General features: G+C 47.8%; 1 protein-coding gene across 3 annotated transcripts; it reads right to left on the minus strand.

Annotated features, from left to right (window-relative positions):
* Positions 1-483: 483 nt before the first annotated feature.
* Positions 484-27,885, minus strand: LOC142799297 (uncharacterized). 3 transcript variants are annotated; one of them, XM_075887425.1, is made up of 4 exons: positions 27,756-27,885; positions 8,940-9,031; positions 8,524-8,663; positions 484-8,461 (listed from the first exon to the last, which is right to left on the minus strand). In XM_075887425.1, exons 2-4 carry the CDS (start codon positions 8,968-8,970, stop codon positions 8,228-8,230), a joined length of 405 nt encoding a protein of 134 aa, XP_075743540.1. In that variant the 5' UTR covers positions 8,971-9,031; positions 27,756-27,885; the 3' UTR covers positions 484-8,227. The 3 variants fall into 3 exon arrangements, with proteins under 3 accessions (XP_075743540.1, XP_075743542.1, XP_075743541.1); XM_075887427.1 differs by lacking the exon at positions 8,940-9,031 and having other exon boundaries at positions 27,756-27,838; XM_075887426.1 differs by lacking the exon at positions 27,756-27,885 and having other exon boundaries at positions 8,940-9,775.

Raw genomic sequence — 27,885 nt, forward strand, 5'->3', positions numbered from 1 at the left:
GACACGATTGCATGGCGAACACAAGCGACAGACCCTAACATGAAAATCATGACACGTGTGTCATGTAACAACATGGCTACATGCCACGCTCATGATGCGCTCGCGGCCGTTTCACTAGCGTCACAAATACCAAATTTGGTATTACGGTACGTGAATGGATGACGAAGGTATTGTCACGGTACAGCGTAAGCAGATCACCGAGACTATGAGTCCGAGTACCGACGGCGTGCGTTTTTTATCCCTTTGCGACACGCATTATGTTGCGGCCATCAGAAAATTTTGAAACTGCTCGTGATTGCTTCTGATAGTACCGATTTCACTTAAAAACCATAACCAACTCGATCGCGTAAGTATTTAAAAAATTAGGTCGTGTCCTCATATGTACACAGTGTGACTCCATACAACCAAACCTGTACAAGACAAGCAGATGGTTTATTGCATAAAAATATTATAGCTACTGCAATAAAAAACATGTTTTGGGGTCCAAGGTGGTAAGAGAAACATCTTTATCAACCTTCTTCCTTACTTGATGTGGTATTCATATATCAGTCGTTAGTGGCAGAAAGGCACAAGAAAACTTCGCATTTCCTGCATCGAACTCGTGACTTGGGATTGCATCCAGGTTTCCGGCAACGCTGTGGGAATCTTACCGCTACGTGTTGTGGCCAGTGCTCTCTACCATCTAGCCGAACAGAGTTGGTTGGAAGTGGTCCACTATTGTGGCATGCTTTTGGGACGTCCTACAGATTTTCCGCACTTGGTCGCCCGCGCTGCCGCTCCAAAGTTTTATTGGAGACTGTGGGAATTGAGGCTAGCCCGCTGCCTTTGCGCGGGCTTTGCCGCCTTTTCTGCCGTTCTCATGCCCCGACATGTCTGCCCTCCTTTGCTGTCTATCGTGGTGGGAGAGCGGAGTGACGTTTAACTCCCTCACCCGGAAGCGGATGTTGACTGTGGCGCTGCGCGCGGGGACTCACGAGAGGTTTTCGCGTGCTGCGTCGGGAGCGGTGAGATTACTCTCCGGGACAGCAAACGGTGAGCCACGCAATCTTTTCCGCCCGTCGACTCCCGTCGCTCGGGGGCTCGTGGGACTTCGCTGACGGCGCCTCGCGCCCGAAGCGAACGCTCATCTTTTGTTGCCCCGCTGCGTACGCACGGCTGAGGGCAGTACGGTGTCCTAGTGCGTGGCCTAGCTACGCCGACCGGTCTCCCTCCGAAGCCAACGCGAGCGCCTTTGCCCTTGCTCGAGCAACCGGGCCTTGGTCCCGGTGTCTCCGTGGATCACCTTTACCGCGGAGACGTGCTCGAGGCACCCTGTGTAGTACTTTGTGCCCGTGGCGTGGATAAGCCTATTTGCTTTCTCGTCGCGCCTTTTTGCAACGGGCTGTACTGCGTTTCGTGTTGCCACAATAAAGTGTTGCGACTTTGAGCAGTATCGTGTTCTCGCCACGGCGACGGTTAACGCGTGCCATGCGGCTCGCTAAGACCGGACCCACGCTGGTGGCCATACTCCTTCGGGATACGTGTACACCGCCTCTATCGACGGGCGCCCTTCGGCGCTCGCCTGTGTCGTCACCCCCTTTTTGTGGTGAATACACTCCTACGTGGTAGCTGACGCGCTATCTCGTGCCCCCTGTTGTCTGCCGAGAACCTGGAATTCGGTGCGACGGCCGCTCGCGGTGCCTTAGCACATGCAAGCGTCGGGGGCGAAATAGCGGCGAAAAGGGGGAGTCCCCATGAGGACGACCTTGGCTGCTATCCAGGTAAGCGGCGCACTGCGTAGCGGCCGAGCGGGGCAACTTTCCGAAGGCCACCGTGCCGAGAGCGAACCCGTGACGTCGTGCACGCGGCGGTTGCTGCGGTCCTGAGTGGGCGCGATACCACACTCCCCCATTTGGGAGAATGGGAATTGCTTTCGGCAGCGAAGAGCTACTGAAGGCTCAGCAGAGTGATCCGTTTCGAGTCTCGGAGGGACGGAGCGCCGTATACGCTGCTTGCTTTGTAGCGGGCGCCGTTAAACCGTCTTGAGAGGCGCGGAGCGCCGTTACGCTGCTTGTTCTGCGGCGGGCGCGATTAGGGGGCTGAAACAGCGTGTGTCGCTGAGTCCCTGGCGGATTCATTTTGCTAGACCATGACGGGCTCCTGCTGAACTATATAGCCACTGACGACGAGTCCATCGACCCGTTTAAGGTGATTATGCCCAAAAGTCTAAGAGCCGCCCTGTTGCGATCCTCTCACGACGAACCCATGGCCGGTCACCTGAGTGGCTCGAAAGTTTTTGCAAACTGAGCAATGTTGTGACCTGGCCCGGCACGAAGCGTGGCTTTTATCGCTATTCCGTGCCTGCCACGTCTGACAAACGGTTGAGCCAAGTGTTGGAAAGTCGCCCGGTCTTATGAACCGATTGTCATTGAGCGTCCGTGGCGCGTACTAGCTGAAAGATCCCCTTTGGGAAAACTCAGCCGTGCCCACATTGCAGATCTGAAGCCCTTTGTCACGGTCTGACGAGCTCGCGCCAGTGCCCTGCGGCACTTCGCGCAAGCAACGGGCACACCCGGGGCGGCGGACCGCATTCGGACACCGCACCGGTATAATCTGAGGAAGCGGTCACCTTTGTAATTTCGCGCCGGACGGCGGACTTCTCCGCAACCGAAGGCCCTCAGTTTACTGTCTAGTCTCAGTACAGGTCAGCTTCTTTACGGCCTTTTCTCGTAAAGAAGTTGACCACGCCCTGTCTGCTGCCAGTGTTTTTTTTTTAAGTGTTCTTGTGAATTTTTGTTTCTTTTGTCTAATATTAAGTGTTGCCCCGCCGCGGTGGTCTAGTGGCTAAGGTACTCGGCTGCTTACCCGCAGGGCGCGGGTTCGAATCCCGGCTGCGGCGGCTGCATTTCCGATGGAGGCGGAAATGTTGTAGGCCCGTGTGCTCAGATTTGGGTGCACGTTAAAGAACCCCAGGTGGTCTAAATTTCCGGAGCCCTCCACTACGGCGTCTCTCATAATCATAGAGTGGTTTTGGGACGTTAAACCCCACATATCAATCAATCAATATTAAGTGTTATTTGTATTTTATGTTTTTTGCCAGATGTTGAGTGTAATTTTGCTCTGTTACTTTTTTCCCGTGTTCATTTCGTCTACCGCGAAGGGAGCTGTGTGTGACCTTAAGTGTCAGTGCTGGCCGGAAGAGAGAGACGAAGGACGCTTTGCGCCTACGCTCGCGCAGCTGTCGGCGGTGTGCGTGTGTGGGTGCGTGACGCTTCGGTGCGAGCCCGCGAAGAGTGCGTCTTGGCTTTCTTCCCATCGACGCGGACACTGGAGGTGCTGGGGGGGCATTGACCCACTGACGTCAGACCTTCTGGCTATGCTCTGCTCTCTGCCGTCGTCGAAGAAGCCCTGCTGCCTTTCCCACCATGGCTCCTGCGCGAGGCCAGCTGAAAGCAGCTATATGCTGCCGGCCAACGCCAGGGCGCCTCGCAGCCAATTTTGGTTCGGCCTTCCTGACCACTGGAGAGGCCCGGCTTCCCGCAACGTCCAGCTCCGTCATCGAGCCAGAAATGTGGGGCCTCCGAACAACCGAAGCGGCTTTCGTCGGACTCGCGGCTTATCAAGAGCAGCAACAAGCCATCAGTGAGCCACCTCCCGCACCTCTGACCTCGCACTCGGGCATCGCACCCAGCGGACACTGTCACGCCCTTCCGCCCCTCCGCGCAGTGGACGCTATCCCCCTTCAGCACCGCGAACACTAGTGCCACTTTTCTGTGCTCTTTTCCGCAGTTATCTTATTAGTGTCATGTGTTAATTTTGTTGTTTATGTTTTTGTTTCTCCTTTATAGTCATTTTTTAGCAGCAGTAGCAGGGCTGGACTGAGGTTAGCTGTCGCTCATAGCAGTGTCATTTTAATTGCGTGGGTGACACCCGGCTGCTTTTTGCAGACCGGTAAAGGGCAAATTTAGGAGAGGGGGATGTGGGAATTGAGGCTAGCCCGCTGCCTTTGCGCGGGCTTTGCCGCCTTTTCTGCCGTTCTCATGTCCCGACATGTCTGCCCTCCTTTGCTGTCTGCCGTGGTGGGAGAGCGGATTGACGTTTAACTCCCTCACCCGGAAGCGGATGTTGACTGTGGCGCCACGCGCGGGGACTCCCGAGAGGTTTTCGCACTCTGCGTCGGGAGCGGCAGTGATGCCAACCCTAGGAATTTATCCCTAGATCTAGGGGTTTTTTGTCTCTTTTAAAGATTTGGCGTCTTTTTTGTGAAATCTAGGGATTTTTTAGAGTGTTGAAATGAAACGCTAAAGGGATTTTTTAGAGTGTTTAAATGACTGGTGTTGCTGAGTAACCACGCGTTTTTAATAATAACTGCAAAGAATGTAATTTTTTGCTAATTTCTATTTTTCATTTCTAACTTTCCTTTGCTATTTCTATTTTTTTCGTTTAGAAGAGCATTGGTGTTGTGCAAACCGAGAGAGGGCGACTTTGGTTCTGTAACGCGAGCATTGAGAAAGTAATTTCTTTTTCTATGACGTGAGTTTCTCGCAGTAACAACCTCTGATGTGTGCTGTCGAAGGAACTTGTCTGAACTTCTCGTCGCGAGTGACAACTTTTCTTCGCAAGTGAAGTGCAACTGTGGAAACTCTGAGGTGTGCTGTACACTCGAAGGAACTTTCCCGAACTTGTCTTCACGAGTGACTACTTGGCTTCGCGAGTGAAAGTGCAATTGTGACTTACAGTGCACGGAAAAACGCGCGAAATTCACCTCCGCCGCGCACCTTCACTGTGCAAAGTGAAGGCGCGCTCCATGTGAAATGGCAACTTCTGGACGAAGAGACTTTGAGCAAGGTGAGCCAAGTAGAAAGAAAGCGAAAGCATACGATCAAAAATATTTGACGAGATGGGAAGCTGAACCAAAGTACAAGGGATGGCTAGCAGCGAGTAAAAAAGGGCCCCTGTACTTCTACTGCAAGTCATGCAACGCTGATTGCAAAGGTGGAAAATCGGAAATCAACCGCCACCTCGCTAGCTCCAAGCACAGGAACAGTGCTGCAAGCTTGCAATCGACCCGCACGCTGACATCTATGCCTGCAGTAAGTGGGCAAACTCAGCTAGACAAATCTGTCAAAGAGGTGGAAATAAGGCTTGCAGCGTTCATCACAGAGCATAACCTGCCATTTAATGTCATGGGGCATTTAGTTGACGTTGTCAAAGCAGCATGCGATGATTCCCAAATTGCAAAGAATGTGAGCTGTGGCCGGACGAAGTGCACTGCTATTGTAAAAAATGTTCTTGGAGAGCAGAGTCGCCAAGACATCTGTGAACTCTTGCGCAGACAGAAGTTCTCTCTGCTTGTCGACGAATCTACTGACAAGGGAACAGTGAAGCATCTGTCCCTTGTCGCCCGAGTGATGAATGCCAAAGGCGACGTAGTGGATGCGTTTCTTGACTTGGTACCAGTCAGCGACGGAACCGCCCAGTCTCTCTTCAGCAGTCTGAAGGCAGTCTTTACTAGCACAGAAATTCCATACGAAAGAAACTTGATCGGTTACGCGGTGGACGGAGCAAACGTGATGATGGGTGCTCATCATTCCGTCGCATCGATGCTGCAAGCACAAATTCCAGGAATTTTCATTCTGAAATTCATTTGCCATTCCTTCCATCTCTGAGCCTCCTACGCGTGCAAAACACTACCGAGAGGAGTGGAGGATCTGGCCCGCGATGTGTACAACTACTTTTTGTCTCCCAAGCAGACGTCTGCATACCAGGAGGTCCAAAGGCTCGCAGAGGTGAAGCCACATAAGCTACTGCACCCGAGCCAAACCAGGTGGCTGTCCCTCCAAGTTGTTGTTACCCGCCTACTTGAGCAGATGCCGGCCTTGATTTCATTTTTCAAAAAAGCAGCCACTGAGGACCGCGTGCTTGCCGCAGAAGCCATTCTCGAGAAGCTTAGCAACCCGTCGACTAAGCTTTACCTCGAGTTTCTTGAGTACATGCTGCCTTTTTTTACAAACCTAAACAAAGAAATGCAGTCCGAGGAAACCAGAATCCACTTGCTGCACGAAAAGGTTTCGGGCACGCTAAAATGCATACTCGAATGCTACATCAAGCGGGACTACTTGGAGGCCACGCCGTTGTCCGATGTGCAGTACAAAGACCCCGCCAAGTTCCTGCCACTAGAGGAAATATATCTCGGAGCAAAGCCAACCACAGCGCTATCCGGTGGCACACACGGCATAAACGATGACCAGATTCACAACATTAGGCTGCGGTGCTTAGAGTTTTTCATCGAAGCCGCTCGTCAGATATACTTGCGGTTCCCCCTGTAAAGTCACCAGTTGAAGAACCTTCGAGTCCTGGACCCGAAAGTTGTCATGGGAAAGACGATTCCATCAATCGCACCCCTTGTGGTCTCATTTCCCCTGATCGTGAGGGAAAATGAAGTGAATGAACTGGACAGGGAGTGGCGTCTCCTCCGCAACATGGACTTGAGTGAGCACGCTGGCTTGACTGCGAGCCAGTTTTGGCACGCCGTATCCCAGATGCGAAGAGGCGATGGATCACAAGAGTTTCCCCTGTTGTCAGCGTTTATGAAAAACATTTTGTGCCTACCACACTCCAGCGCTGTGGTCGAACGTGTGTTTTCGCAAGTAAATCTGCTGAAAACAAAGCAAAGAAACAGGTTGTCAAGAGACGCGTTGTGCGGCTTGCTGCACGCAAAAAGAACCTTGACGGACAGCTCCTGCTACACCTTCCAGATCACTCCATCGCATTTGAAGCGGATGAAGAAAGAAATGTATGGTGATTAAGACTTCAAAGGGTTACGTGTCACGATGTCCAGCATTTTCGTCGTCCTGCAAGCCTCGGCCGGCTGCCTCAGTAATTTGCGCATACAGAGAAGAAGCGTTGCTGTGAAACCAGAGTCGTCTGCTCAAAGAAGCGAATTCACATCGCTCCACAGAAAATATTAAAAAAAAGAGCTGCAGTTGCTGCTAGTAAGCTATATCTTAACTCTAATGAGATTCAGAGCAAACGAAGCGAAGAGCAAGCTGCGTTTAGACTAATAAAGGTGAATACCAACGTGCGAAAAGAAAAAAATGCAATCTGGGTATTTTGTCTGCTATCTAGGGATTTTTGAGGGGTCATTCTAAGGATAAAGCGTTGCCTCAGGTTGGCATCACTGGGGAGCGGTCAGATGCTCTCCGGGACAGCAAACGGTGAGCCGCGCATTCTTTTCCATCCGTCGAGTCACGTCGCTCGGGGCTCGTCGGTCTTCACCGACGGTGCCTCGCGCCCGAGGCGAACGCTCACCTTTTGTTGCCCCGCTGCGTACTCACGGCCGAAGGGCAGTACGGTGTCCTAGTGCGTGGCCTAGCTACGCCGACCCGTCTCCCTCCGGAGCCAACGCGAGCGCCTTGGCCCTCGCTCGAGCAACCGGACCTTGGTCCGGGTGTCTCCATGGATCACCTTTACCGCGGAGACGTGCTTGTGGCACCATGTGTAGTACTTTGTGCCCGTGGCGTGGAAAAGCCTATTTGCTTTCCCGTCGCGCCTTTTTGCAACGGGCTGTACTGCGTTTGGTGTTGCCACAATAAAGTGTTGCGACTTTGAGCAGTATCGTGTTCTCGCCACGGCGACGGTTAACGCGTGCCCTGCGCCTCCCTAAGACCGGACCCACGCTGGTGGCCGTACTCCTTCGGGATACGTGTACACCACAAGACAAGAAGGCTCATGTCAATGTCAGTTTGAAACTGAAGCATGTCTTTTGTGTTTTTCCTGACCAGGAATTCCGCAAAAGCAGCTCTTAGATACTCAAGCCATGAGTTTGCAAGTGCAAAAGAGGTGAGGTGTGAAATGAGCCTTACCGGCAATTTTTTTTGTCTTTGCTCGGATGTGGTAAAGCGACATGATAAAATCAGGCTTGTCAACCCCAGCCATGTGGCGGTTGTACTCAAGTATAGCCATGACATCAAGGAGGGGCCTCACCTTCCCGAACTTGTCATCGCTAGAAGTGTCCCTTGGATCATTCTGGTCGGTTATATGCAATGCGCTTCGCAGCTTTAAAAATTTGTTTAGTGCCATTGCATCTCCAATTGCAGAAATTCGGGTACCGCTTTGCCAATACATGCGGGCACGAGGGAATTTCAGAACTCCCATGTAAATAAAATCCCAAAGAACACCATCTCTTGAACAGAGCACGAAAGTTCTGTTTCTGTGTTCTGCAAGGCATAGATATTTGTGTACTTCATTAAGTCCTTAAATCGTCTTCGGTTAAATACTTCGCGAAATACTTTAGCGGTTCCACTGGCGTGGACCCGCCAAGCGGCTGGTAGGTGCAGGGCGTATCCACTGGATCGAAAGCCTTTGCGATCCACTTGAATTGCTTTCCTTTTGTCGGTGGCGGCTCATCGCTGTCACTGTGACGAGTCTCAGATTCTGCCGGATGCAATGTAGGGCCCTGCTCCTCGTCCGATGCAGTTTCCTGCAATTGTAAACGCATAGTGATGCAGCAACTAGCAAGACTTTTCTCCACATTCCGCTTACCGTTTCAACAAATTGTGCATCGGCGACTTCATCGTCCGAAAGCTCAGCGTCTGATACGTCTCCAGTGATGATAGCCACAAAAAGCTGATCAACCGCCGAGTTTACAGCCCTTAGCCTTGTTCGGGCATGATTGCGGATATCTAGAAACAGAAAACAAACGACAAAAGCAGATAATCGACATCCGCAGCAGTAACAGAAGGTTAACAGGGCAGCCGCTAACGGAGTGCAACGGTGACACGTTGTGTACAAACGGACACGCCATCGTAAACGTGACCACCGCTTCATAAATATTGGCACAATAGAAAACATAATCACAATAATATGATATTTAGCCCTTATATATTAACGTACAAGCTCGATTTTTGCTTTAAAACATGTTTTAATTAGAGAAAAAAGACAAAACCAAGAGCACCTACTTGGCGCGCCGTAGAACGCCGAGGCATCCATCTTGCTCTCTCGTTTTGGTAAAGAAGTTGGCGCGGCATTCACGAGGTAGCAGCACTGTTTTCTACAGTGGGAAATTCGAATGTTGGCTTAGCGGTTCAAATCGAAATGACGATGATTGTGACTCACAAAACGTCTGTTAAAAGTCACATGCACAATTGTACACGCCGTGTCGCAAAGGGTTATGCAGGAGCCAAAAGCAAAAGAGATTGTTTTGTTTCCCTGGGATGTTGTCTCATACCCACTCAGGGGGATTGGCCAAGAAAGTGTAGTGCAGTTTTTCTGTGATCAGATCGGGTCTCTGTCAACGCATTCCTCGGAGCCGCAACGACCCGATGCCGAAGACGGAGAGTATTTTATCACAACCTACGCCGACGTTCTGCAGTGGTACAGAACGAGCAGACGCCTCTACCCACCGCCTCACCGAGACCTACAACGCAGTGAAGCAGCCACACTACGGCAGCTGCAAGTACAAGCAATATGGACCCCCGTCTGGGCAAAGCACGTTTGCCCGGTGTTTTACACCACTGATGTATGCCAACACTGGAAGAAGGCGCGAGCCACCCAGAGACACCTCCTTTGGGACTGTGCACCACCACCGGGTAACCAAGAAGTAATGCCAACTGCCATAAGCAGCAAAATCATCAGCCGAGAGCCAGGCAATCAAAGAGACGTGGTCCAGCACGTGCTTAGCATCCTGGAACGCCAGCGGCCGAAAGCGGCGCCCCCACGGGTTGGACGCGAGTAGGTTGCTGCTCCGGGACGTCCGAGCACGCTAGTGTCTCGCTTTAATCCCCCTACCCCTTCCCCATTTATGCCGGATCGTCAATAAAGTTGTTTCACTCACTCACTCTGTGATCATTTTAACTATGTGTAATGAAATGGTATTATAATAAGACTAATGTAAAATTAAAAACAACATAAAAAGAGCAAAAAAAATCAAGTTGAGCAATTTGGAGATTTGAGGTGTTATGATTACCACTCAGCTGCGTTTACTTCACTCTGCCCTGGGGAGTAATAAATAATTTTTTTGTTTGAAGATCACAAAGGTATACGCTTGGTTGCCTGAATATAATCGCAAGCGGCATTGAAAGCATCCCTGTGGCAATGTCCCAAAACTGAGGCACCAAAGCTTAGCGCCGTTTCCGCCGTCAATCTAACGCCTGTTTTCAGAAATGGCATAACTAGTAACCTTTTTCTTAGTATATCGTAGCGGCGACAACACAAAAAATAATGATCTAGTTATTCAATTTCTCCGCAGAATGCGCAGAGGGGTGATGTCTGACCAGCTCTGTGTAGATACAGGTTTAGGGGGGGGGGGCACGACATCGAAATTTAGTAATTAAGACTTCGAGCTTTCTGGACTGACTCCAGTGGGGTTGCCATGGAAACATGAGGTGGTTATAGTCTGTCCATGTAGTTACTTTTTCTATCGTATCAGTGGAGATTGCTGATTTTTGATATCTTATTGCCGTGATATATTCAACATCTGGCAGTATGGACAAAACTGGCCCATCAAGTGCGGCTCGTGCTAAGGAATCGGCCAATTCATTTAATCTTAATCCACAGTGTCCCGGAACCCATAGTAATCTCAGGAGTCTCAACTGCGGGGGTACTAATGTTTTGAATGTGCTTAGAATTTGAGAGTTCTCTGGACCTGTCACAGCTGCACAAACTGAAAGAGAATCCGTCATCATGACTGCGTTGTTTTGATTTGATGGAAGTTTTCGAAGAGCTAAAACAATCGCCAAGAACTCCGCTTCAAAAACTGGAGTAAAATCAGGCAGTCTCACTGAAAAGGACCAGTCAAGCGAATCAGAGGCAATGCCTACACCTGCCTTTTGATTATTTACGGAATCATCTGTGGCTATTATATTTTTAGTTTCTGCATGCTCCAAGTAATCTAATAATATGTTATTTAAAAATTTGAGAGATTGTAATTTGGAGTTTTGGGGGAATATATCATCATACTCAATAGTAACATGACAATTTGAGTCATTAGTCAATTACATTTCTAGTGTTCACATTTATACTTTGTAGATTTTTTTGTACAAACATTATCTGAGGTGTGTGAAACCATGGCCAATGAGCAAGAAAGAAGGCGTCTGGGTTTGCGATAAAAGCATATTGAGATCTTCTTGCCGGTAAGCTATAAAATTTCAAAAATGCTTGTATGGTCAAAATTCGAAATCGACAAAGTAGTGTAGGCAGGCGCGCTTCCTGGCACAGTACGTTGATAGCCACAAATCTAGGGAGTCCCAGACACATTCGCAGTGCTTCTCGCTCCAAGACAACTAGAGGTGTCGTTTTATAAGCTGGGCCACCCGAGAATAATATGCAGCCGAATTCAATGATGAGGCGCATATAAATCTTGTACAACGTTATCAAGGTGTGCCTCCGTAACCCATATTTCCGGTTACTTAGCTTGTGTAGTGAGCCTGAAGCCCGCTGTGCTTTGGTAGTTATATACTCTATGTGTGGGCTCCAGTTAAGTTTGTCATTATAAATGATTCCCAAATATTTTATAGAGTCTACTTGCTGGATGGGTTCCTGTTTATATAGAATTGAAATTGAAATTGGTTCTGCAAGCGGAAACGCCATGAGCGCGCTTTTGTTGACATTTAACGATAACGAAATCGACTGCAACCAAATTTCTAACATGTTAATATATTTTTGTAATTTAAGTTGTAGTGAGTAAATACCACAGTCAGCAACAAAGAGCGCGATGTCATCAGCATAAATGTAGACAGTAGCTTCTTGATCTGTTGGAGTTGTGCTCATTAAAGCAATAAATAATATTGAAGATAAGACTGCTCCTTGGGGAACTCCGCGCGTTTGTTTAAATCTAGATGAGGAACATCCATCCTTGACGCAGTAGAATTCTCTTGATTTTAAGAATTCTGCCACCCACCCAATAAAATATTGTGGGAAGTTCAATCTCTCTAGCGTATTTAACAATATGAAGTGCTCCACACTGTCATACGCCTTGGCTATGTCAAGCTTTACTAAAGCAGCGTATTGCCTTCTTTTACGCGCGAGCTGTATTCGGCTCTCTAAATCAGCATGGGCACACCAAATAGAGAAATCACTACGAAAGCCGATTTGGTTCGGTTTTATTACTAAATTGTCTGCCATCCAGATACTTACTCGGCTAAGTAGGACCCTCTCTACTAGTTTGACCACGTTAGATGTTAGAGAGATTGGTCTGATATTATCGACTGTTAATCCTACACCCGGATTTTTTAGTAGAGGAATCACCTTTGCTATCCTCCAATCCTGCGGCACCCATGAGTTTTTCAAGGAGTAGGTAATAACATTGGCGAACAGAACAGAATTGAATTGAACAGAATTTTAATCATGGGTACTGTGATTTCATCTGGGCCAGGAGATGCACAGGGTAAATGTTTAATCACGTTGGATACTTCAGTCTGTGTCACTTCTTCAAAGTCAGACTTTGTCGTAGACTTGTGGCAGTTGTTTGGCACTACTGAAGTGAATCTGCTTTCCAGACCTTTGCCGATTGCCTCTAAGGTAGTGGTCATTTCTTGTGCCGACAGATTATCACAAGCTACATTAACTGGTGATGGCAAGATTTTCCGAGCTCTCATATATCGGAACAGTGCTTTCATATGTTTAGGCTTCGACAGGTATTCATAATGTCTTCTGTCATATTCTTGTTTAGCTTGAGCTACCGTTCTTTTAAAGCCCGCAGCAATGAATTTATAATCGGCCCAGTTTTGGGGGGTTGATTATGTAAGAGCTGCTTCCAAGCTGACTGACGTCGTCGGTGCTCTCTTGTACATTCATCATTCCACCAACGGCTATATACTCTTTTTGTGGATTCAACAGTAAATTCGGCTCTTTTGTAGGATCTTTTAATGACTGCGTTTATTTTCAGGGCTTTTTTATCATCGCTCTCTTCCGAGTGAAAAGCCAATGCTGACTTCAGGTCATTCCTAAATTTAGTGTAATTTACAAATACTCTTACATTTGAACAATATAGAATTATCTGACAAGAAATTTCAAAACTTATCGGTAAGTGGTCACTGTTGGTGCCACAGCCCAGCGCTTTCCAAGAAGAAGTAGTAATGGCTGAACTGACAAAACTTAAATCTAAGGCCAACCTGGAGTGATTACGAATAAATTTGGGGGTTCTGACGTTGAGGCACGTCAGGTCATTAGCCATTGTCCACTCCCACAAGCGTTTCCCACTCAGATCAGTTCTAAAACCCCAACTCGTGTGGTGGGAATTAAAGTCTCCAACTAAAACTTTGTCTTTGCACCACGATTTTGTAGCTATAGATCCAAACTTCGTGCGTCTTGAACTCCATACGGAAAATACATATTAACTAAAGTGAAAGGAGTGCAGTTGGGCAGTGTAATGTCTGCTGCCAAAATTTCGCATTCTGGCGACATGTGTTTGTATGAGCATTTGACTTTCATACTAATTCTATTATTAATAAAGAGAGCTAGACCCCCACCTCTCGATGGACGGTCCAGTCGAAAAGATCGGAAGTTATTTAAATGGAACAAATTATGTACAGATAGCCATGTCTCTTGTAATGATATATTATCAGGAGCGAATTTAGAAGTCAAGTATACCAAATCCGTAGATGCAGAATGGATTGATCGGCAATTCCAATGGAGAATCTTAAGCGACCCTATGGTTTCGAAAGAGCTGCTTCCGCTATAGCTTTCTCTAGAATGCTTTCTTTCAAGAAATCTCTCTTTGAAAGGCTCTCCTTTTCTTTCAGATACCTTTTGTTCTTTGTTTGTTTCGGTGAGTTAGTTTTCCTTGACACAGGAGATCTAGATCTCTTCAGGGACCTAGGGTCCAAATCCATGTCATCGGAATCTATTGTATATGCAGCTTTGTCCTCACTTACACTCTGTATATCTACTGCAGAGGGTGCTGTAGACGGAGAATACGATGGTGCGGTTTCAAATTCCTCATTTTGGCTGTGGACGCCTATTGCAGAGGCTCCTGCGGGCGGATAATACTGTCACGTAAGAGTGAGGGTAGCCCGAAGACAGGAGACCGGGAGGTTAGTAGAAATAGAAGGAGATCCGTTTATTTGGCGGACTTGCACCCACTAAAGGAAAACAGACGCGCCGGCTTAGCGGGTGGCGAACAGCGCGTTCGACGGCCGTCGGGGAACAGAATGTCCCACTGGAACGCAAGGCGCGTTCACCATCCGAGATACAGTCACCGTAGCGTCGGGCGCTACGGCGACTCCTCGCGGCATTGCCCCCCTCCTCAACGTAAGCATCGACCCGATGCTTTGTTTAAAATAAAACCAAAACAAAAGGACAGCCTGTGCGAAAGTAAATGGCAAATAAGCACGAATCGCGCACACATCAACAAAACAAGAGATGCAAACAGGGAGCCTCCTTTAGCGCGTATGATAGGGCTTCAAACGGGCGACGTGTACCACTTCTTGTCGTGCGTGGCATCGTTGATTGATTGATATGTGGGGTTTAACGTCCCAAAACCACTATATGATTATGAGAGACGCCGTAGTGGAGGGCTCCGGAAATTTAGACCACCTGGGGTTCTTTAACGTGCACCCAAATCTGAGCACACGGGCCTACAACATTACCGCCTCCATCGGAAATGCAGCCGCCGCAGCCGGGATTCGAACCCGCGCCCTGCGGGTCAGGAGCCGAGTACCTTAGCCACTAGACCACCGCGGCGGGGCTGGCATCGTTGGGATGAGCTAGCCCCATCAGGGACCACTTCATAGTCCACTTCACCCACTTGACGGATGACTTTGTATGGGCCGAAATAACGGCTCATGAGTTTATCGCTTAATCCTCGGCGGCGAACGGGCGTCCAAACCCAGACTTTGTCACCTGGCCTGTATGTTAAATCGCGTCTCTGCAGGTTGTAGCGTCTTGCGTCGTTTCGCTGTTGGTCTTTTATGCGCAGACGAGCAAGCTGCCGGGCTTCTTCTGCCCGCTGAAGGTAGGCGACCACGTCTAGGTTGTTTTCATCGGTGACATTAGGCAGCATGGCGTCCAGGGTAGTAACGGCATCCCTCCCATGTACGAGGTGTCATTTTAGTGGTCTCCTGCACCGCGGTGTTGTAGGCGAAGACCACGTAAGGCAGAATTAAGTCCCAGGTCTTGTGTTCTGTGTCCACGTACATAGCGAGCAAATCGGAAATGGTCTTGTTCAAGCGTTCCGTGAGACCATTTGTCTGCGGATGGTACGCAGTTGTTCTTCTGTGATCTGTATGACTGTAATGTAAGATTGCCTGAGTAAGATCAGCCGTAAACGCCGTTCCCCTGTCTGTTATTAGTACCTCAGGTGCGCCATGACGGAGGAGAATCGATTCGACAAAAAATTTGGCAACTTCTACGGCTGTGCCGTTCGGAAGGGCCTTAGCTTCAGCGTATCGGGTAAGGTAATCAGTGGCCACTATGATCCACTTGTTACCGGATGTTGACGTGGGGAAAGGTCCAAGCAGGTCCATACCAATCAGTTGGAATGGTCTCGACGGGGGTTCAATTGGCTTGAGAAATCCAGCTGGTTTTGTTGAAGGTCTCTTCCGGCGCTGACATTCACGGCAACTCTTGACGTACCGCGCAACATCTGAGAAAAGGCGTGGCCAGTAGTATCGTTCTTGAATTCTGTGGAGTGTGCGTGTAAAACCGAGGTGGCCTGCAGTGGGTTCGTCATGTAACGCTTGTAAAACATCTCCTCTGAGGCTGCTTGGGACGACAAGAAGGTAAGCTGCCTTATTCGGTGCGAAGTTCTTTTTAACTACCACCCCGTTTTGCACACAGAAGGAGGATATCCCACGCTTGAACAGTGCAGGCGGTATGGAGGCCTTTCCTTCGATGTAGTTGATCAACTGTTGTAGTATCGGGTCTGAGCGCTGCTGTAATGCAAAGGTGATGCTGCTGATAGGCCCAAGAAAGGCATCGTCGTCTTCATGGCTTGGTGGTGCGCCGACAGGGGCTCTTGAGAGGCAGTCTGTGTCGGAGTGCTTACGACCAGATGTGTAGACTACCTTCACGTCAAACTCCTGAAGCCGTAGGCTCCATCGAGCGAGGTGGCCAGAAGGGTCTTTCAAACTGGCCAACCAGCACAACGCATGATGGTCCGTTACGACCTTGAAGGGTCTGCCATACAAGTATGGGCGGAATTTCGAGGTGGCCCATACTATCGCAAGACACTCCTTCTCAGACGTGGAGTAGTTCACTTCCACTTTCGACAGTGAGCGGCTTGCATACGCGATGACGCGCTCGCAGCCCTTGTGCTTCTGAACGAGAACGGCACCTAAGCCGATGCTGCTGGCGTCTGTATGTATCTCAGTTTCGGCATTTTCATCGAAGTGACCCAGCACAGGCGGCGGCTGTAAACGTTGTTAAAGTTCTTTGAATGCCTCACGTTGCTCAGCTTTCCATTCGAAAGGGGCGTCCGACTTGGTGAGCTGCGTCAAAGGGTCAGCAATGTGTGAGAAGTTCTTGACGAAGCGCCGGTAATAGGCGCACAGTCCTAAGAATCGGCGCACTGCTCTCTTATCTTGCGGCTGAGGAAACTGTGCGATAGCGGCTGTCTTCTCGGGATCTGGTCTTACGCCATCTTTGCTTATAACATGGCCAAGGAACTGTAGTTCTTCATAGGCAAAATGGCATTTTTCTTGCTTCAGTGTCAGCCCTGATGACTTAATTGCGTCCAGTACTGTCCGGAGCCTTTTCAGGTGGTCGCTAAAGTTGGAGGCGAAGACGACCACATCGTCCAGGTATACGAGACATATTTTCCACTTGAGACCTGCCAGTACTGTGTCCATTTGACGCTGGAAGGTTGCTGGAGCGGAACAAAGTCCAAATGGCATCACTTTGAACTCATACAATCCATCCGGCGTGATGAAGGCGGTCTTTTCTCCGTCTCTTTCATCAACCTGAATTTGCCAATACCCTGTCTTCAGATCAATGGACGAGAAGTACCTTGCATCACTAAGACGATCTAGGGTATCGTCGATGTAAAGGGTACACGTATTTCTTGGTTACACTATTCAACCGTCGGTAATCGACGCAAAACCGAAGACTTTCGTCTTTCTTTTTGACAAGGACGACTGGTGCCGCCCATGGCCTTTTCGATGGCTGAATTACATCGTAGTGTAACATTTCCTCAACTTGCTCTCGGATGGCCTGACGTTCACGTGCCGACACACGATAAGGGCTTTGATGGAGAGGGCGGATGTCTTTTTGTGTTATGATTCGATGCTTTGCCAGAGAAGTGTGTCGGACCTGTGAAGAAGTGGCGAAACAGTCGTCATAACGTCGAAGGAGGTTCTGGAGCAGTTGCTGCTTGCATTAAGGCAAGGAAGGGTTAATGTCGAACGACAGCTGCTAGTTGTGGGTCTGGGGTGTGATGGTCGCTGGATTCGAAAGGGCGAGGGTGTCACTGACTTCCGCGATTTCATCGAGAAAGGCAATGGTCGTGCCTTTGGTCAGGTGACGGTGTTCTTGGCTGAAAGTTGTTAGCAGCACTGGGCCCTGTCCCGGTCTCCTGTCTTCTGGCTACCCTCACTCTTACGTGTCATCTGGTGGAGGTGCGGGGTATGCACAAAAACGACTTTAAAACAGCCACTGCCGAGAACGAGGACGCTGAAGACACAGATACTCGAAGCAGTCGCCGCCTCCGAAACCTGCCACCTGAGCTGGGGCCGCTACCGGACCCCACGCGACCACGAAAGGACGCTTCCACAGCCACCATGAGCACCCCGCAATCACCTACCCCGCACTTCCACCAGATGTCACGTAAGAGTGATGGTAGCCCGAAGACAGAAGACCGGGAGGTTAGTAGAAATAGAAGGAGATCCGTTTATTTGGCGGACTTGCGCCCACTAAAGGAAAAACAGACGCACCGGCTTAGCGGGTGGCGAACAGTGCGTTCGACGGCCGTCGGGGAACAGAATGTCCCACTGGAACGCAAGGCGCGCTCACCATCCGAGATACAGTCGCCGTAGCGTCTGGTGCAACGGCGACTCCTCGCGGCAATACGATGGCGCAGTTTCAGATTCACCGTCAGCTATTGACCATTTGGGGAAAAGTGAGCGTCCCCTGTCGTGCAAACAGGAAAGCTTTACTCGTGCTTTTGGTTGGAAAACATCTTAGTCAACTGACATGCTCAATGCAGTGTTTAGTGGTTTAAATGTGCTTGTTTTGCTGCTTTAGGACCAAAAACGCAGGCCCATTATTGAAAGAAGATGTTAAGGAGAAAAATTATTCTGTTGACGTTTGTACGCACGGTGTAAAACAAGAATTTTTCGCGTTTCAGCCTGAGCAATAACCAAGTGAGGTGATACCTGCACTCCGCTACCTCGACGGTTTGCCAGGCTCATCAAGCCTGCTCCTTCAAGAAGAACATTATACACTTGAAGTTCAACCTTGATTCATTATTGATATGTGGGGTTTAACATCCCAAAACCACCATATTGTCACGTGATCAGAGAACGACCACAACGTCTGTTCACAGGAGCAGCACTGGACGTCGAGCCGAACCGAACGTTAGAGCACGAGCACACCAACCGTCCTCTTCTTCTTTCACACCATGGCACATACTCGCCTTGGCATGGCTAAACCTCGTTCCATGCCTGTGACAATATGATTATGAGAGACGCCGTAGTGGAGGGCTCCGGAAATTTCGACCACCTGGGGTTCTTTAACGTGCATCCAAATCTGAGCACACGGGCCTACACCATTTCCGCCTCCATCGGAAATGCAGCCGCCGCAGCCGGGATTGAAGTTGAACCTTGAAATGTCTGTCGATTAACTATAGGTTCAGTAAGGACGGCTTGTGCACCGTCTGTGAGGTGTGGTGTTTGCGTAAAAACTGCAGTGTTTGCCGTTACTACGGATCACATTTCACATACCATTATACAAGCATCTCATTTCAGCACGTAGCCTCACGGAAGAGAACCTGTCAAAGTTAGCGCTAATTTCTCGGTTTTGCTGTGACAAAAACCAGCGAAAACTCAAAAGGAGGACGATCAAGGCACAACCGCATACACAGTCACCGGTAGTTTTCGTAGGTTTTTTTTTCGCACCTTAACATGAACTAACAAGCCCAGCTCTTCACGCTTCTATCTCGGTAAAATAGTTTACGCAGTGTGTTGGCATATTTGCCCTAACTACGAAAGCAAGGCCACTCAACCACGGCTAACGAATGTATGACTGGCGGCTGGCCAGGCTGATGTTTTCCAACCAAAACCAAAATGCCTGTAGAGGGCGCTGCCTGTGCCGTTACTGCTCATGCGCAGTAGTTTTCCCGCAAATGGTCAATTGGTCATGAACTCTCAACATGTTGGGATACTAGGCCTGACTCTCCCGTTGTACCAAATATGCGAGTCATCTGGTTAGCCAAAATTTGAGATAGAGAATCGCAAAGGTTAGAAGTCAGTCGTTCCATTGTTTTTTCTAGAGCCTTTCCTATGGCCTCCGCTATATTCAGGGAAATCGACCCATTTATTTCCGAGAGATGTCGTGCTGCAACACTCGCATACCCCTGAGTTCTAGTCTGTATTTCCGCTAGGGCTTCTCGTCGGGAACAGTGCCTACGCCCTATAATTTCAAGAATTTGCATTTCTGAAGCCCCTGCTGAGCAATCAGGATTATCCGCACAGTGTTGTTCGTTGCAGAGACAACATTTCTCTTCCTTAGCTTTGCAGTAATTTGTTTCCTGGTTGTCACCACACACTCGGCATCTGAGTTTTGACCTGCATCCTTTAATAGAGTGACCGTATCGCCAGCACTTCGTACACTGGAGTGGTCGCGGTGATAGCGGTTCCACTCTGTATATTAGTGGCCATGCCTTGATTTCGCTTGAGAGATTCGCTCCAGCAAAGGTTACAATTACCGACTCAGTCGGCGTCTTCTGCTTCTCTACTATAGTCGTGCACACCTATAAACGGAAATAGCACCAGTCACGGCAAACATCTCTAATACCTCAGACGGGGTCAAGTTAACATCGACACCGCGAACAATACCTTTCACACATGCCAGATGCGGGGGAATAAAGGCGCTCACCGGATTGGTCGCGAAACTCGAGCACTTCAATAGGTCTTGGACACAGCGCTGATCAGTTGAAAAAGATAGAATACCACCTCTGCCGAACTGGCGGACCTCTGTGATGCTGTGAAAGTGAGACGTCGCAGCTCTATAAGCTCCGCCTGGATCACTTTCGGATTCTTCATACGAATGAAGCCCTCATTGCTAGGGACGAGGGCCACAGGAACTGCGGGAATGCCGTAGCGTAGAAACTGATCCACTGGTATTTACTGTGGCGGAAGTGAAGCAGACCAAAGGCAAGCCCGTGTTCGAGCGTTCCAGGCACGTGCCAGCGACGGTCCGCCCCGCCCCGCCAACGTCGTCCTTCTTCAGTGTCCCTTTTCACGAGACTGTTGGCGCGCACATCGTTGTCGTTCTCTGTTTATTTCAAGTGCCGCATTTGCCTCCCCTTAAAAGAGCATCGCCCCGATGCTATAACTGAGCCAGTCATTCACGCATAAGGTCACTTTGTACAAGTGACGGTGCTTCGCCGAGTCACTCGCTGACGTATGGCTTAATGCGCACTACGTGCACAAGTTCAGGTCAGTGCTGGCGACGCCTTGTACAGTTTGGGCTATCCGGGACGAGTTCGTAGGTAACATCACTTAGTCGTCGCAGCACTCGATAAGGTCCGAAGTACCTTCTGAGCAACTTTTCGGATAGTCCCCGTCTTCGTACAGGCGTCCACACCCATACCTCCCGGTTTCGTACGTTACAGGTGTATTACGTTGGTTATAGCGGCCTGCGTCGTACTCTTGCTGTTGGTATATTCGCAGACGTGCGAGCTGCCTGGCTTCCTCTGCGCGTTGAGTAAACGCATCAGCACTCGTTTCATTGTCATCGCAATCGTGGGGCAGCATCGCGTCCAACATCTTCCTTACTTCTCGTCCGTGAACAACGCTGAATGGGGTCATCTGTGTGGTTTCTTGTTTAGCAGTATTGTATGCAAACGTTATGTAAGGGAGAATATCGTCCCAGTTTTTGTGTCGATGTCTACATACATTGGAAGCATGTCTTCCAGAGTTTTGTTGAGCCGCTCGGTCAACTCGTTGGTTTGTGGATGGAAGCTGTCGACTTGCAATAAATAGTACCGCTGAGCACCAACACATGATCTAAAGGCGCGGCCGTGAATGCGGTTCCGCGATCTGTTATAACGATCGATGGCGCACCGTGTCTCAGCACAATGTTCTCTATGAAGAATCGGGCCACCTCCTTAGTTGTGCCTCTCTGGATGGCTTTTGTCTCGGCGTAGCGAGTAAGGTAGTCTGTCGCCAATATATCCTAGCGGTTGCCAGCACTAGAGGTGGGAAGTGGGCCTGAAAGGTCCATTCTGATCTGGTAAAATGGCGTTGTCGGGATCTGGACAGGGTGTAGCAAACCGGCTGTTTTCTCGGAGGGAACTTGCGCCGCTGGCAATCGAGGCAGGTCCGAACATGATGTTTTACGGTGGCGGTGAGTCTAGGCCACTAATACCTCTCTCGATCTCTGCCCAGTGTGTGCGTGTAGCCTAAATGTCCAGATGTGACCTCGTCGTGGCACGCTTGCAATATCTCAGAACGAAGAGTGGTAGGGACGACAAGCAGGTAGGTGGACCCGTCTGACGAGAAGTTCATTTTGTAAAGGACATTGTTTCGCAGACTGAACGATGATAGTCCTCTTGCAAAGACTTTGGGCGCGTTCTGGCTTCGTCCTTCTAAATAAATAATCAAGCCAATGTTCAACATCTTCATGTGGGGCACCACTGAAGCGATGAGGTACAAGTGGCTGAAGAAGTGTTACCTGGGCTGAATTGGAAACGGGACTGCCTTGTATCCCTGGGACCACCTGTGGCTGGCTGGCGGAGGCCATTCGCAGAGATACGCAGTGCCTAGTAGAATGTTCGTCCAAGGTGGTCAGCTCAGGAGAGAGGCCTAGCAACCGCCGACTGAAGCGGTGCACTGGTGTCGTAACAGGTGGCTGCGTGTCGGGACTTGATGAACGGCTCCCAGATGGGGTGTAGAGCATCAGCAAGCTTGCAGTCCAGCACCTCCATCAATGTCGCGGTTCAACGTAAGCAGATTACCGAGACATTGAGTCCGAGAACCGACGGCCTGTGTTTTTTATGCATGGATGATGATAATGATGAGCCTTTAGCTTTGCTGGCACTCGCCTAGAACGGGGGATCGGCCAAGAACCGGGCGGCAGGATCATCAAGTGAGTTAGTTATGAGTCAGGCATTCAGGTAGTCTTGTAGCCGGAAATAATGATAACGATAGACTAACAAGGTAATCTTTCTGTTGCCATTATGTACACACACACGGCGGAGCAAACCTCCCTGTGGTTATAACCTAATGTAATCCCTCCGAAGGATAAAATTACTGCCACGTTCATTTTTAAACCTATCTTCTCAATTGGTTCGACCAGGTATCTTTTCCTTTGATAAGAATATCGTTGACAGGATAAAAAGAAATGATTTATTGATTCTGATTCCTTGCAAAAGAGACAAAACTGAGATGCTGTGAGTCCAGCTTTATGTAGGTAGTAATTCAGGTTCGGAATTCTGCATCTTGATCTATTGATTGTAATTTCTAACTGCCGAGATACACACCGCTGTTCGTTCCAGCAAAATCTTAGATGTACGAAGTCTCTGACTTTATCCAATGATAATTTTTCTATATATGAGTGCTGTTACATAGGATAAATCAGGTAAAATGGGTAAGAGTGGTTCGTGTAAAGATTATTTGGCTAACGAGTCTGCAATCTCATTTGGATAAATCCCGCAGTGGCCAGATACCCATAACAAGTGGAATTTTTTCAGGTTTGCTGGTGATAAACTGCTAATCATACTCAATAATGTCAATTTTTTGCTGTAGATAGTGCAGTGCATACTGAGAGAGAATCAGTAGTGACTGCTTCTGATTCACTTGCAGGAAGTTTACGAAGTGCTAGAATTATAGCAAATATTTCAGCGATGAATATAAGCGTGTAATCTGGTGATCTAACTGAAAAATACCAGTCCAGAGAAGTACAGAATATGCCTACTTCAGCCTTTTCATTTAATACGGATGCATCCGTCGCAATAATAATGTTTACGGACAGATGAGTCAAGTAGTTTTGTAATTGATTATTTAAATATCGAAGGGGCAGTTATTTCGCATTAGAGGGGAAAATATCATCGAATATAACTTCAAGTTTTTAATGAGGCATCTACGTTAAGGCAATCTGATAAATATTTACATTCAGAGGTTCTAGCAGCACTTGGACAAACCTAATCTGAGGGGAGTGTAGTCTAGATCATTGTGTTCCGAAGAATGCGATTGGTTCTTGAATAAAAACCTACGATGCTTGTCTCAGAGGCGTATTATATATTTTAAAGGAAGTTTGAACTGTAAGTATTCTAAATCAAGTTAACAAAAGTAGAAAACGCGCTTCCACATACAAAACATTACTTACCACAAATTTGGGGAGTCCAAAACACAAGCGCAAAGCTTCTCTTTCTAATAATATTAACTGTCTCGTCTTGTATGCCGCGCTGCTAGAAAATAATATGCACCCAAATTTCATAGTAGGCAGCACGTGCATCTTGTAAATCATTATCTATTAACTCCTTCACAATCCTGTTTTTCTGTTTCCCCATTTTCGTAACCACCCCAAGGCGCATGACGCTTTACAGCCAACCTCGTATATAACGCTTTTCCAATTTAGCGTGCTATCATATACGATGCCTAGGTATTTCAGGAAATTGACCTGAAGAGTGAGCTCGTTACAATACACCAGGGAAATGTTGACATGATCCTTAAAACGGAACGTTAGAAGCGCCCTTTTTTTTTTGACGTTCAATGACATATGAACATTGTCAAGCCATGCTTCTAGCATGTTCATGTAACTCTGTAATGCTTGATACAATGAGTGCAGATCACTGTTTGCTGCAAAGAAAGCAATATCATCTGCATACACGTAAACTTGGATATCCCGATGAGTTGAAATGGAACTTAGGAATATGTTGAATACAACAGGGGATAATACTGAGCCTTGAGGTACACCTTGTGTCTGCTTATATATTTTAGAAGAGCATCCACCCAAGAAGCAATAAAATTCTACGTCTTTTACAAACTCTGTAATCCATGATGGTATATATTTTGGAAAGCGATAGTCTTGCGTCTGCTGGATTAAGATAGGATACTCCACTTTATCTTACGCTTTAGATAAGTCTAAAGGGACTAGTGCACAGTATTCGCGCTGATGCCGAGCCAGCTGTATGCGACTTTTCAAGTCCACGTGTGCACACCAAATGGAGTATCCCGATCTAAAGCCATTTGTCTGGAGTTTAATATTGTATGTTCATTGATATAGTTCATTATACGGGCATTCAAGACTCTCTCTACAAGTTTGACCAGGTTAGACGTCAATGAAATAGGCCTTGTGTTATCCAGAGTAAACTCCATTCCCTGTTTCTTAAATACAGGAATTATTTCGGAAAGCTTCTAATCTGCCGGAATCCAACAATTTTTCAGTGAACAATTAATTATATTACGTATTTCATGTAGGGATATTTCGTATAGCACTTTTATCATTGTAGAGGTCACCCTGTCAGGTCCAGGAGCAGCGGGCGGTAAGCTCTTTATCACACCCGCCAGTTCAGCTAAAGATACCTCCTGGAAATCATAATCCACGCTTAATTTCACCATAGGCTTTGGCATATTTGTCGTAAACCTGGTTTGCAAGCCTTTAGCAACATTTTCCAAGAAATCAGAGAGTTCGCGAGGCGACATAATGGCAGAATGAATGCTTTCTGCCTGTGGATTCATTTTTCTCGCACCATTTCCGATGGAGGCGGAAATGGTGTAGGCCTGTGTACTCAGATTTGGGGGCACGTTAAAGAACCCCAGGTGGTCGAAATTTCCGGAGCCCTCCACAACGGCGTCTCTCACAATCATATGGTGGTTTTGGGACGTTAAACCCCACAAATCAATCAATCAAATCAATCATTTTTCTCGCACGCAAAAACCTGAAAAGCGCTTTCTTATTTTTAGACAGATTGTTAAATTTATTCATGAAAGCGATTTTAAGCGTATACGCTTAAAATCAGCGGCCATGAATTTATAAACACTCCAATTTTGGGGGCACTGGTTAATTAACAGCTTTTTCCAAGCCGCTTTTCGCTTTCTATACCCCCTGACACATTCTACATTCCCCACGGGCTAAAAGATCCCGCTGTGTTCAAGTTTATAGTAAACGTTGAATTTTTTAACGATCGTTTCAATACAACACATAGACTCATAGCCCTAAGGTCTTCCTGCATTTCCTCGCGAAAAGTTAACGTAGATTTTAAGTCTTTTTGAAATTTAGCATAATTTACGAATGAGCCAACTTTCCCGGCCAAACTAAATCTCGGGAACTTAATTTCGAAACTAATGGGAAAGTGTTCGCTGTTTATAGCACAATCTAAGATATTCCACGAGGATATTCTTAAGGTGGAGCTGGAAAATGTTAAATCAATAGTCGATTTAGAGTTACCTCTTATAAATGCAGCAACGTGTGAGTTGATGCAGGAAAAGTTATTATCAAGCGTCCATTCCCACAAACGTCTTCCACATACAGCAGATCTGAAGCCCCAAGACACATGGTATGAATTAAAATCACCACACAGTAATATTTCTTTTCTGCATGAAGCTAACATAATATCGAGGCATCTCGTGTCCTGAACTCCTGCAGGAAAGTATACATTTGCAAAAGACAAAGGCGAGTAGTCGGGTAGTGTTATGTCTAACACCAGAATTTCGTAATTCGTATCCATACGCTGATATGATATCTTGGCACTGTGACTGAATTTCGTTGATATTAAGAAAGCCAGACCACCACCTCTACTCGGCCGATCCAGCGGGATTAATCGATAATTTTATATGTAAACTTTTTTGCCATTAGCAAGCCAGGTTTCTCAATGGCAATTATGTCGGGAGAAATTTGCGAAGAAATATATTGTAAATCTGTAGTTGCCGAACAAATCAACCGGCAATTCGACTGCAGAATTTCAATGAACCTATTTTGTTGCTATACCAGCAGTAGAAGCTGCCTGATCAAGAATATCTTTTTTTTTCAAGAAATTATTTTTCGAAAGGTTCTCAAAGAAGTCCTTCTTTGACAGGTATTTCTTGGATTTTGGGTTCTGAGGAGACTTTTTAGAAGGGGGAGATCTGTTACGTTTCAAAGTCTTTTGAGATTCTGTGTTCATATCTGTAAAGTCCCCTGAATCATCTGTCACAGGTTCTGACTCAGCCTAAACTATATTTTTAGGAGGTCCTACATGTTTCGGAGAGATAGATCTGTGATTAACTGTCAGATTTTCCTCTTGTGTACTTCTGGAAATTAACAGAGCCTGCGAATCCCGATTTTGCTCAGAAACTGTACTAATGATTTGTGTCAGCTGTTGTGTTATCATATTAACCAAGGCTTCAAAAATAGTAGCTGTCAGACGCTGCATTGCCTTTTCAGTAGACTTTTCAATGGCATCAGTTATCGACTTTGCGAGCGATGCATCCATTGCAGCTGTGTGCCGGGATGTTAGCCTGCGTATCCTTTCGATCTTTCATGCATTTTTGCTACCACCTCCCTCCTAGAGCAACGCCTGCGTTCTATGATTTCTAGAACACCCATTTCCCTTTCTTTTGCGCCACATTCAGCAGAATCTGCAGGGTGCGCTCCATTACACAAGTAGCACTTCAGGTCATCAGATTTGCAATCGCGGCTGTCATGACTCTCTCCGCACAGACGACATCTAGCCTGTGATCTGCATCCTTTCATGCTGTGGCCAAATCGCCTATACATTTCGAGCACTGCAAAGGTTTCGGGGAAAGTGGCTCTACTTTGTAGATTAGTGGCCATGCCTTAATTTCTATTGGTCTGACTTTTCCTGCAAAAGTTACTATAACCGATTCAGTAGGCGATTTTGTTTTATCAGTCCTTCGGGTGCATCGATAGACTGAAACTCTCCCAGCTACAATTTCTTGAGGTGCCAGACTCGTATCCACCCCACGGACTATGCCCTTCGACTATGCCCTTCGTAAACAAAAGCACGTCGTCTTCTTGAGTGTCCCTTTTCACGAGACTGTTGGCGCGCACATCGTCTTCGTTCTCTATTGGCGCAAACATGATAAACATGAGATGCGTGTCAAGTAGCAACATGACTACATGCTACGTTAATAATGCGCTCGCGGCCGTTTCGCTAGCTTCAATTATACTAAATTTGGTATTACGGTACGTGAATGGCGTCTCTCATAATCATATAGTGGTTTTGGGACGTTAAACCCCACATATCAATCAAACGGTACGTGAATGGTTGACGAAGTTATGATACTGGTGAAAAAATGATAAACATGAGATGCATGTCATGTAACAGCGTGGCTACATATGCTACGCTCATGATGCGCTCGCGGCCGTTCAGCTAGCTTCACACGTACCAAACTCAGTATTACGCGACGAGAACGGACGACACAGGTAAATGACACATCTAAACATGATAATCACGACATGCGTTCTATGTAACAACTTGACTACATGCATGATGAGCTCGGGGCCATTTCACTAGCTTCACATATGCCACATTAGGTATTACGTGACGTCAATGCATGACGAAGGTATGCGACTGGTGCAAACATCATAATCATGAGAAGCGTGTCATGTGAGAACATGACTACATGCCACAGTCAAGGCGCGAATACATTTCGACGTGACGCGGTGCGCGTGCTCACCGGCGTTCATGTCGTCGCTTCACGCCAGCGTTGCCACGCAGGGCGCCGGTCCTGCCCACGACCTATTGTACTCCTGACCTGCCCAGCTGGTGGCGGTCTACGGAGCTGCCTGCGCCGGCCTCGATGCCGA

This window comes from Rhipicephalus microplus, chromosome 1 (assembly GCF_043290135.1).
Source record: "Rhipicephalus microplus isolate Deutch F79 chromosome 1, USDA_Rmic, whole genome shotgun sequence".
Taxonomy (NCBI): Eukaryota; Metazoa; Arthropoda; class Arachnida; order Ixodida; family Ixodidae; genus Rhipicephalus; species Rhipicephalus microplus.

Bases quoted from the DNA above. Each gene is read 5' to 3' on its own strand.
- LOC142799297 (XM_075887425.1), bottom strand. From the start codon at position 8,970: ATGGATGCCTCGGCGTTCTACGGCGCGCCAA. The intron at 8,664-8,939 runs GTAGGTGCTCTT...TTCTGTTTCTAG, and splicing joins GGCGTTCTACGGCGCGCCAA to ATATCCGCAATCATGCCCGA. The intron at 8,462-8,523 runs GTAAGCGGAATG...TTACAATTGCAG, and splicing joins ATGCACAATTTGTTGAAACG to GAAACTGCATCGGACGAGGA.